Source organism: Lissotriton vulgaris, chromosome 1_2 (genome assembly GCF_964263255.1).
Source record: "Lissotriton vulgaris chromosome 1_2, aLisVul1.2, whole genome shotgun sequence".
Classification (NCBI taxonomy): Eukaryota; Metazoa; Chordata; class Amphibia; order Caudata; family Salamandridae; genus Lissotriton; species Lissotriton vulgaris.
Window position 1 is genome coordinate 105,114,130 of NC_141686.1, and position 12,060 is coordinate 105,126,189.

The window sequence follows — 12,060 nt, forward strand, 5'->3', positions numbered from 1 at the left end:
AAATAGAATACATTTATGTATTTGGTGATTAGTATGGAGTTAGTGGGCTTATGATATAGAGGTATTTATCCATTCTGTTTCACTCACTAGTTATAGACCTTTTCAAAATAGTCAAATCCTATGATGTCACATGTAATGTCATGCGCCGTGATGTCACGGGCTGTGATGTCACTTGCATACTGCCTAACTAAGTTAGTCCTCCCTACTTCTTTTTTTAGAACTTGTGCCCTGGGTAAGGTTCTGCGTGCTAGGGTATCTTTTATTTTGCTCCCGTTGGTCTTTCTTAATGCTAGGCAGTACACCCATGGGTATTTGTGCACTCTGTTGCCCGGTTTTTCAGCCAAACGGAGATTTTGTGGGTGTACAGGTCAGGATAACGCACCTAGACCGGGATTCGAGCCTGGTTCCCGACTCTAAGGTGCATGGTCGAAAGCAGGGCCATTACTCCTCCTGAAACTAGAAGTGTTTCGTCATTATGATGCTTAGAAGTGCAGCGAAACTGAGAACCGTGCAAATATAACACTAAAACGACACCCCCTCTTTGCCAAAACAGCAATATGTGGGGGGGAAAAGGAGGCTCACTTAAGATACAAGCGAACAATTCAGAACCGCTGCTGCTCATTGGTCTTTTCCCCCTGGCTCCCATTGTTCAGCTTGACTACAAAACACACCATTGCATGGTGGGATATGTAGTGCTATATCCCATTATTTACTTAGCGGCATAGTCTAGGGAGAAAGAACGTGGCTGACATAAACGCACCGACCGATTGCTTCAGGGATTTTAATAACAGTTTACTTGTCCTCTTAATTTCAGCCAAGGGGGAAAAATTATGAGTTAAAAAAAAAGTTTCGCGCAAGGTCGAGTATTATCCGGGTATTTCCTCGGGAGAATCGAGTTGTGATTTTTGAACGGACCACCGCGCGTGCCACAATTTAAAGCTAGGTATTCTTTGTGTTTGTTGTAATCCCAGGACGAGGAGGTTAGCTGTTCACCTCCTTTCCCAGGTGTCGGTTTAGTAACAATCCCTGCGCCTTTCTAGGGCTCTCGCGTGAAAAAGCATGTGTTGAAACGGTTCTCCATCGAGCTCTCCGTTTTTGCCCTCACCATCAGGGTGAAAAATCTTAACTCTGCAGCAACACCGTCCTTTACAGCCTTTGCTGTAACTTTAAAGAGGCTCGTTATAATACTTTCAAAGTCTTATCATTTCAGAATTGAAGCATTTTCAATATTCTATACAACGGATCCATAGGTGTTGCTTATTTATCTTACGCAACTAACAACCATTGACAACGCCAATAGTCCTGGCTTGCTGTCTGTATAATGTTACTTGTTGTATTAAATATATGGACCCAATGACAGAAGCAACAAAATACCAGCGGTGCGCCACATTATGCTAAGCACAGATTTTTCGCCTAGGTGTTTTAAACCACTCCCTTAATTAGATCGACCACGCCCCTTTGAGAGACCACCAGTTTTTTCCTCCCACTTAAAGCACTGTCTATGACACAAATATAGAGCTGAAAGAGAGGGGGTCGCTCAGAACCCATCACCTACCAGGAGCAACCCTCGCCAGCCATCCACCTCCCTCGAGCAGCTGGCTCCGCCGGGTAGTGAGGCTCCGGAAGGCCGCTCGGAAGTAGTGCCGACGCCGCTAAAAGACTGAGGCGACCGGGAGTGAAAAGTAGTCCCTGGGAATTCCGAGGCAACCAGCCAGATGTTCCCCTTGAAATTCCGTTTTGTTAAGCACGGATCCGGAGGATAATTTCGCAATTTTTGCGATGTTTCCTCGACCGGGGTAGCAGACGAGCGAGCCAGCCGTTTGGACGCTGCGCAGGGATACGGGTTTCTGAGACCCCTGGTGTCCGTGCGCACGGTCGGCCCTGCAGGAGGGGGAGGCGGAGCCAGAGCGGCGGATCCACCACCAGCGCCATGGAGGAGAGGAGGCAGCGGGACCGGGCCCCAACGACAACAACAACAACAACCACCACCACCGGATCCGCGCTTCGCTGGGAGAGCAGCGCCTAGAGCGTTCGGAGCACTGTGGCCATGTCACGGGGCCGCTAGAGAACGCGGGGAGCCATGGGCGCCTTGCTGAGGAGCCTGCTGGTGTGCAACCTCTGCTGCCTGCTACGAGGTGAGGGGCCCAGGGCATGGGGCTGCAGATTCGGAGCCTGTGGGCAGATGTGCTTGCTAGTCAGGGCGGAACACCGTTGGGGAATGGGTGCATATGATGGGTGAGAGAATCACCAGGAGGCTTTGTAAGTGAATCATTGAGTCTGTTGAGCCAGGAGGCCAGCGTCAGCTAAGTGCAGGGGCTCTCGCTGGGTTGGAGACGGTACCCCGGTGGACCTTGTGTAGAGGGACGCTGTGAACCTGTGAAGGAAGTGGGTGAAGTACGTTCAGTGTGTAGGGAATAAAGAGCCATGCAGGAAAAGCGAGGGATGGGGACAGGGGCACTGATCTGTGGGGGGTGGTGTGAGGTGAGGGAACTGCCTGGTTCAGCAGTGGACCTGTTGAGCAGGCATCGTGAGTCACACGTTTGGTGGCTTGTGGGCATTCTGTTACCCGACCGACCTGAAATGAATGCACAGATGTGGTCTCGAAATACTGTTGAATGATACACAGGGTGTATTTTTGCTGCTGGAAGGGTAGTCCGGCAGTGTTAACTGGGGGGGGGGGGGGGGGGGACTTTGGTGCTTCTTTTGGTATAGAGAAGGAAGCTCTTATTATGCCCAGGATTGTTTTTTTGGAGTTTGTAACCGGCATTACAATGTAACGTTTGTAGACTATTTTTGTCGTTCACCCCTAACATTTTTGCAAATAAGGAGAACCACAAAACCAGTTTAGAGTCTTGGTATCATACTGGTATACAGCGCTCCAACGTCCTAGATGCTTGGTTTGTGTTATATTGAAACTTGTAAATGGGTTTAAAATGTATACAGCGGTGGTAAGGAGTGAGAAGGCTAGATGGGAGCCACTCAAGAGTAGCACGCAGTGGAAGCACAGGTGATGGTGGCACCAGAGCGGCATGGTATTAAGGACAGTACTTCTAGGTAGATAAAGTGAGTTGATTCACTGCCATGGAAATGTTTGGCCTCAGGCATGGTTCCTGCGGGGAAAGAGTTTGCAGACTTGCAGTACCATGATGCAATTTTGAGCAGAACACATGGGTCAATATTGTGCTTGAGAATTGGTTGCCCGATAACACAGCATCGAAATAATGAGTGTCACTTGGTGTATACTTTATGCTGGACTCAGTTAAGTTAATTTTAGAACGGTGGTATTTGTTAGGAGGCTATATGTGCATGTGTATTAAGGATTCAGCAGGGGCAATATAGCATCGAAGGATTGCACTGCTTTTGACATGCATTAGTGGCAAATGCATGTTCAGTAGTCTAAGCTTTGTGATGTCACTAAATGATTGTATGGTAGCTGTTGTGGAATTGTAAATTGGGAGCAGAGTGTATGATGTAGTATGGGAAGTGAGGCTATAATAGTGGCATCCTTGGATAAGTCAGGAGGAGAGTAGCGAAGAAGCATACAGAGAATAATCAATTATCATCATTTGTATAGCGCAGCGCTGTCGTCCATAAGGGTATCTGGAGGCTGGTGTTTCTCTGTCTCCATCGTAGAACTAGGTCTTGAGTTTCTTTCTTAAGATTGCAAGGGAAGGGGCAGGTTGTTCCAGGTCTTGGTGGCAAAGGAGAAGTAGCGCCCCCTCCCCGCAGCAATGGATGCAGGTGTGTGGGAGAGTGAGGTAGTCTTGTGGGGAGATAGAAGAGTAGTTGATGTAGAATGGTCCATAGTTGTGTAGAGCTTTATGTGCGAGCCTGAGTATCTTGAGCTGGCATCTTTTCTGGGTGGGTAACCAGTGGATGTTTCTGAGGTGAGGGGTGATGTTGGTGCGTTTGGGAAGGTTCAGGATGAGTCTAGCTGCAGTATTCTGTATGGTCTAGAGTCTTTTGAGGAGCTGGATTGAAATGCCAGTGTAGAGTGCCTTGCCTTAGTCAAGGCGGCTGGTGACAAGGGTGTACATGATGGTCTTTCTGTTGTTGGTTAGGATCCATCAGAAGATTCGGCGGAGAGTGTGGAAGCAGGAGGAGGTGTCTGAGTTGACTTGTTGTTTCATGGTCAGTTGGCTGTTGAGGATGATGCAGAGGTTGCATGCATGGTCTGTGAGAGCCTGGTGTTGGTCCGAGTTCTGCTGGCCACTAGCTGCGGTCCCATGCATAGCAGTTAATCCAGACGATCAGTACTTGTATCTTGTTGGAGTTTAGTTTGAGGCAGCTCTCTCTCATCCATTAGGCTACCTTAGTCATGGCGTTGCAGAAGTTGTCGTCAGCGTAGATTATGTTGAGTCTGTGTGATCTGATCTCTGCGATTGGGTCATGTAGATATTGAGCAGGGTGGGGCTGAGGAATGACCCTTGGGGTACGGTACGCTGCATGCGATGTTCTTGGGTCAACAAAATAGGATGGTTGACAGATGTGAGTGGAGAGAACATTTTAGGATGGGGAAAGTGTAGGATTGTCAGTCAGTCAAGATTAACTTTGTTTGGTTTGTCACAACCATAAAGTATACATATACAATTTTTAAAAAAAAATAAAAATCGTTTTCTTAAAATATATTTCTATTTTTTCGGTTCTTTAAAAGGTAAAGCATTATTTTACAGTCCCCACTCTTAAGTTAGTTCGGCCTTTGAAAGCAAAGTCTCTAATTTTTTCATAAATTTCACACCGCGGCATATTAAAATGTTCAAGCCTGCACCCATCCACCTAGTGATTGCCTGCCTGCAGGTACGGATCTGAAGAGCATTTAGAACTGATTTCAGCAAAGTTCTTCTCTCCTCTTTTATTGACTCGCACGCACATAATAAGTGACTTTAAGGTTTCCGTGTGATATCCGCATAATCTACATCTTGTTTTTTGTTGTGTGTTTTTCCAAGATGGAATCAGATCTTTAGAAGAGTGGTCGCCCAGTCTAAAAGCTAAAAATTTCGTTTTTGAAGATAGACGGAAATGTGCCGCAAGATAAGGTTGCGGTTTTAATTGTTTATATGAATTTAATACAGTCCATGCATGTCGACGTTTGGCCAAGGTCTTTTTATCTTCTACCAGGGAAAGAGCTTTTGCGTTTGATTTGCAGATCTTTTTAAAGGATGCTTCTTCCAGTTGGCTGTTCCATATTTCCTCTATTTTAAGGGTTTCCAAGGTTGTTCGCAAATCCTCCCCCCAAGAGTTTGGTTCGCATTGATCATACTGTTTCTTGATTTCCAGCCAGCATAGATTATTTAGTGAACCTGGTTCTGCTGATCTGAGCTTCCAGCACCATTTCGCTAAGACTGCTTTCCTTTGGTAGGTTTGATTTTTGCAGGCCAAATTCCAATCTTATTTGTGCTGGAGCTGATCCTTTGTAAAGATTGAACACCGATTTGTATATTTTTGTCTGGAGTGTGTTCGCAATGCCGATTTTCTTTCCCGTGCCATATTTCTAGCCTATAGGACAGAGATGGTAATACTTGGGCTGCCATCACCTTCAGAAGATGTTCGTAGGACGGACATTTAAGTTTCTTTTGGAGTGTTCTGTACGCGAAAGTCGGTGATTGGGCTCTCGCATCCCTTTTTTTTTTTTTTTTTGCAGTCAAGATTAACTTTATTAGTAGTATTGTCTTGGACTGTCATGAAGATAACCTGCCCCGAGGATGTATGTGTGAAACTGGACTTTTTACAAAGCAATAATAGTCCCTACTACAACTATACAATATCACTATTACCACCTACGTGGTTATTAATTCAAAGCATAATATGCATCTAAGACAAAACACAATTCAAAGTATGTCAGTAGATTACTGCACTATATAACAAGGCAAAAATTACTTTAAAACATCAAATTTTATTATAAAAAAGGATTAGACTCCACATTTAAAAAAAAAAGAAAGAAAAAAAAAACACAACGTACATGTCCAGGGCTCGACAAATGTACTCGCCCGCTCACAAATGCGAGTGAATTTTGTGCAGGTCGAGTCCAGTTTCAAGGCCTACTTGACCGGCCTGGCGAGTGCTATCTGGTAGGTGCAGTAGCATGTGGAAGGCTCTAGATGGCAGCATTGCGGTGCGCGATGAAAGGCTTTAGGGGGCAGCATGTTCATGCACGCACGATAGGTGGAGTGCAGGTGGTGCAGTGCGCAGTGAAAGGCTTTAGGGGGCATCATGCACACACTGCCTATTGTTTGGGGGCCAGGGCTGTCAATCTAGTAGCGCGCGAAAGCGCTACCAATGGCGGCCCTGGCCTGCTTAAAGTGCAGCAGTGACGTAGCACGCCACCACACGCGCTCTCCTCGGTGGAGTCGGGACTCGGGGACAAAGTGCAGGGCGATTTGGCAGAGGTGAGTCAGTTTTGACCTTAAATTTCTTTTCATTACACGAGGCTCCGTCATGTCTCACCCTCACAGGTCAGTCCCCGAGTCTACATTTTCCTTTTTCAATTTCAACAGCGTTTCAGGCTTAGCCGTGTAACACATCGTTTCTTTAAACTGCAGTGCTGGGAAAACTTTTCATCATGGTGCCGCTGCAGGGTGGGCTGAGTTGATATACTAATGATTCAAATCGCAAATGTATTCATGAGGATCGCTGTGAGTTACTGGATGCTTGGTTAGTGCCCTTCCATTTCTAGTTCTGTGCAGCAGTTTCATCTTAGATCCGAGTTTGTCATTGCTCAATGGGTGTAATTTACGATATGTGTTTCCCGTCATCTTCATTGCTTGATTTGGTAATCTGTATTTGTTATTAAAAGATGAAGACAGACACATACTGGTGACTCAAATCTTTTCTTCCTGCACAATTAAGGTGACCGACAACCTGTCCGCCACTTCTTTTCCTCTTGCCCAATGAAGTGTGCCAGCTGCCAGCTGCTACTTTAGGACAGCCCGTAAATTTAGTTCAAAGTCCAAAGTCCGTTTTTTTGTTTAAATATTTTAAGAGTGGCATTTGTCTCCTCGTTTCAGCACTGGTTCGCATGACAGCCAATGCAAAAACTCTGAACATAAACCGGGAGTTGCACCGGACCGGGGCGGACTCCTAGTCTGTAGTGTGACCTAGGATTGCTTTAATGCCAGGACCGTGTCAAATTCTGGTTGGCTGAACAGAATTCATAAGGGCTTAATTTGGCTGGAATGTCCGCAAGTGCCTGTGCTTTGCTTAAAACACTGCCCAACCTACTCTGCTGCTGGTGAAAGGGAAAGGGAACACAGAGGTACCAATAGAAACTGGAAGACATTTGCTTTAAGGACACAGGGCTGTATTAATGTTCATTTCTTACTTCTTTAATAATGCTTGTTTCTCTAAAATGTAATGATGGGAGAATAGCATGAGTACTGACCTTCCAGAATAGCTTACTAAGCCGTTCAATGTGGACGGGGTGGGAACGTGCGCCGTCTCTGTGCTGCCATAAAGACCCATAACTGGACTCACTGGCAGCCAGGTTTGATGTCATCAGGGGCGGATGGATGCAAATGAGAATGTCTTTGCCAAGGATGTGGCTAACTGAGGGTTAAGTCTGGTTATTTTCGCTGGCCCTGTCCTTGCTGTATTCCTGTCCGGTGTGTGTTTTTCTGTGTGTGCGTATGTATTCGCGCCCTTGTGCACACGTTCTTCCTGCTGCTGATGCAGGGTAGTCTTTGCCTTTCTCCCTCCAAGGTTGATAAGTCATGGGTACCAGTGATTTGTGTGATGATCCAAGAAGTGATTTGTCTTTTGTGCAATGCAACTACTTAATACAGTACTTTATTAGCTTAGTACGCGCCACTGAATTTTTTCCTTTGGTCTTAATAAGATTCAATATATTTTATTGTGCACTGTGAGTTGAAAATGAATGTCCATGTTGTAATGAATCTGTAAAGCGTTATGTGCAAATTGGCATTATATGCCGCAATGCATTATGTGCAAATTTGTTTACAGGTCGGACTGTCTGTGCTGTGCCCATATAAACTCACTGTTTAAAAATGGTTTGCTTGCCTTTCCCGGATGAAGCGCAATGTGGAGAGGAGGTAAATGGGTGAAATTTGCCGGTAATTTGGGTGGCCAACGTTTTCCTGGGTTGTTGGCGCTGCAAATGTTTTGAAAAAAGTCCATTATGCGATCAATTGTGGGTCGAGTGCATTGCTGTTAGGTCGAGTAGAAAAGTCTACTCACTCGACCTGCAGGTCAAGTGAGAATTTTTAGATTTGTCGAGCCCTGATTTCATATACAGAAAAAAACAGACAGTCGACATGGCGCTTCGGTGCTTTAGTGATGTGACACCTTCAGGACGGTTTTCTCTAGTCAATGGAGACTAGTAATCAAGTTTTGGTCTAGAGAACAACCAGTCCGATTTATGATTTGCGTTTTTGCAGATCCCAATGTGGGTAAAATAAAACAACCTGTTAGATAACAGTCAAAAGCAATGTATATGCTGTAAGTGGGATGGCCACCGTATTTTAATTAGCTCTGGGCTCGTACACCACAGTCATATCATGATGAGTCGTTTCCGGATCTGTGGTTTTTAGGTCTCGCTTAGCGATGCAGCGCCTTGCGCTGCGCCATGCGCTGCACGCTAGCGAGACTTGTTGCTAGCGAGACTTGTTGCTCGTGAAGTGGGACATCAGATGTGCACGAGCTTACCAAAGCCATTGCAGACAATGGCTGTGACGGCGCGCTTGGAGACACGTGCTGTGAAAGCGCGCTCTAGGCGACACGCACTGTGAACGAGCGCGTCTCTTCTCGCGCTCTCCCACACTATAACAGCGCATGTCTCCCTAAAGCGCGCAGTCGCAGCCATTGTTGCTATGGTTTTGGTAAGCTCGTCAGCGATGCGTCCCCTCGCCGGGACACAAGGTGGACGAAAGACGTCGGGGCACGCTACAGCAGCTCGAGGCACACCAGCGCCAGCTAGACATAGGCTTGTCTGTCTCTTCCTGTTGTTCCTGTGCACGTGCAGGCCTTGAGCCATCCAACCAGCAGGCGCCAGAAACTCAGCACGGATTGCAGCTGGAGCTTGTGCAGAAGTGGCCTGGCCAAGGACTGTGAGCTCTGTGTGTGTGTGTGCGCGCGCGCGGACCGCCTTCTCCCAAAATACACAGTCCGATGATGTGTCACGTGATACGTGGGAATTAACCTGTGACCATGACAATTTCACCGCCCTGTTGGTGCTTATTCTGGAGAAGCATTGGGTCTTGATGGTGAAAGATTTAAGTTAATGAGTTTTATATTGTAGAAATACACCAAATACAATTTTTAATTTTCCACTGCTCGATCACTAGATTGTCCCTAGAGCCAATTCGTTTTTTGGCCTACACCAGAAACACCAGTTTATAATCACGACCAGTCTGCAAAGTGCACTGACTGACAGGCAAGTGGATCCAGAAGAACAATGAGTGTTTAACAAAGGGCGGTAATGGTTTAATTAAAGACCGTATGTCTTCAGCAGTGGCTGGCTACACTAGAGTACCCTCACAGCTTCCCAAATAAGGTGATGACTGAATATAATCTATTCAGAATCTTGCAGCTGGTGACAAATAATCTAATGCCTTCCTCGTAAAACAAGGGAAAACAAAAAAAGGCTTGGGTCCTATCACTGACCGGCCTGGACCGCTACTATTGGGTAAACAAAAACAAGTGGCCGAGCAGGTTGAATTTACAAATAATGCATCGCCTAGTCAAATAAATTACTAGGTTGGACAACCATTACGTTGAATTGATTCATATTTTATAAAGCAATTTGTTTGAAAAAATATTTTCATTATGTCATCAAAAAAACACCAATATATTTAACAAATGCATACATACATTCAATACAATGAAATACACATGTCAAAAATTTATTTTTTCTACAAAAGAATTGTCACATAAAATCACAAAGACAACTATGCAATGCCTCAAAAGAATTAGTTTTGCGGCACCAGTCCTAAATAACGATAAACAAGTGGACAAACTAAGTTACATTTGCCTACTTGTCAACACCAACACAAGATACATGTTGTAATTCATAATGGGGTGCTAATAATAGGAATAACACATGATAGACTACGTGATTACAAATGTATTATTTAATTCTTATAAAGCCCCGTCTGTTTTGTATCTTGGATGGAAAGTCCTCGTAAAACAGCACCTGCATTTCTTCACAGAACTGACATGTCATGGACAGGCTGGGATCACTTACAAAACAGGTCCCCTGTTTTAACAAAACATCAGAGCTCTAATTCCACAGTTTGCCAAGGTGTGTGATCCTGACAATCATTCCAATCACCTTCAGATTCCTTGTCTATTGATACAGACAGCCCTTTGAAACAAGCATTTTTGCTTCATTAAGAGGTACGCTGAAAGCTGAACACTTAACTTTGAAAATGTGTGTTTGCAAAACAATCATTGCATTAGTTGCATGTGCATCACACAGCATTCCCCCCCCCCCCACTGCCCAGGAAACACGCATCTCCTCCCCTGTCGCTCATCACTGTAGTACCTATATGGTTTGAGCACAAAGGAAAAACCTCAAACACATCTGTGCAAACTTGAGTGGAGCAGGGATAGTCTCCTCATCTAAAAGAGTACGGGTTAAGGCAGGAGCTGAAAGGGCACTTCAAGTCGTGCATGGACGGGCCACCTAAAGGAGAAGGGTGGCATGTCCATGGCTAATATAACAATGAATTACATGCTTTCAATATATCTAAGACCGAAGGGTTGGGTTTAGGTTTTAGTTTTAGGTACAGGAGTCCTGGCGCTCAAAATCTGTAAAGTGCCATGGCTGGTTTCAAAGCTTTAATTCTCTTGCGTAGGATTTTTTTAGAAATTCTCAAGTAAGTTTGGCCAACTCCCAGGAAAGTTTTGCTGATCAGTTACTCAGTGCCGTTGGTGCAATTTGGAGCCAGAGTACTTTCTACTTTATATTTGTATATGTTAAGGATTTCGTTTGTTTTTTAGGTCGAGGTACTATCCGGTTCGGCAGAACCGGAAGGAGCGAGATCTTATGTTTCTTAGAGGGGCTCTTTATCCCGCCTCTAATTTTGGCTCTCTCCCATTGGCTGGCTTCCTAAATGGAGGCAAGCCATTGGAGGAGAAAGCCGTCACTCCAAATAGGCTCCGTCCTTTTCGGATTTGGAGGTGTGTCCGGTGTTCTTCTTTCCACTTTTTAGCCACGCCCACCGAACACGCCCCCAAATCCGAAAAGACGGAGCTTGACGGCCGCCATTCAATGAAGGTGAGCCTCGCTGTCCTTGTGTTTTAAAACCGATGCCTTTCGTTGCAGTCGGCGCTTTTAATATTGTAATCGTGACTCCAAATCAGAGTCAGACCTAATGGTCAAAGCTTGTCCCACTAAGAGACTATGGGGAAACAAACTGCCTACAATTACCTGGTTTCTAGAGAGCACTTGCCCCGTAAGCATCTGAATCCGTGAATTTCTATCTGTACACGGATTTTTGGAAAGCACACATCACTAGTAGCCGCCTCGCCCGGGGTAAGCGAGGCCGTGCAGGGTGAGGGCGGAGCGGTTTCGCTTGGCAGCCGAGCTCGGTCTGGTTTCAGTTCTTCATGAAGGGGCTGACTGGCTCCACCCCCCACCACCGCCTCTTATGCCCCGGTGGGCTGCTTACAGTATACAAATTAAAATCAGAAAAAGAAAGCGAGACAAAGAAGGGAAATGTTTTCCGAAAACACACACGGCAAACGCTAACTGAGTGGGCTTGTGGGACCCGCCTGCAGCAGCGTGGGCAGAGTAAGAGGAGGGGGGAGGGAGTCGAGAAGACAACAGACATGGGGGAAGCCGTCTATTTATCCCTCTGTGTGTAGTTAAAGATACCTCGACCCAAGGAGGGCTGCTTTACATGAACACCATTAGCTACATGACTCAGGCACACGCTAACTTTTTGTTTTAGATAGGGAAAGAATAAGTGATTTGCTCAGAATCACAGGATCTTGAGCCGACGCTGAGACTTTAACTTGGTACCCTAATTCCAAAGCCGGCTGCTCTGGCCGTGACTCCATATCCTGTTCCCTCTCACAGCAACCCCTGGCTGCGAGTGTGTGTGT

General features: G+C 45.8%; 1 protein-coding gene across 1 annotated transcript in view; it reads left to right on the forward strand.

Moving 5' to 3' along the window:
• Positions 1 to 1,520: 1,520 nt before the first annotated feature.
• The window catches only part of LRP6 (LDL receptor related protein 6), a 1,045,411-nt gene continuing 1,034,871 nt past the window's right edge, over positions 1,521 to 12,060 (forward strand). Inside the window, exon 1 of the mRNA XM_086952928.1 lies at positions 1,521 to 2,135. Coding sequence (XP_086809054.1) covers positions 2,081 to 2,135 — 55 coding nt within the window. The 5' untranslated portion in view covers positions 1,521 to 2,080. The remainder of the gene's footprint in view (positions 2,136 to 12,060) is intronic.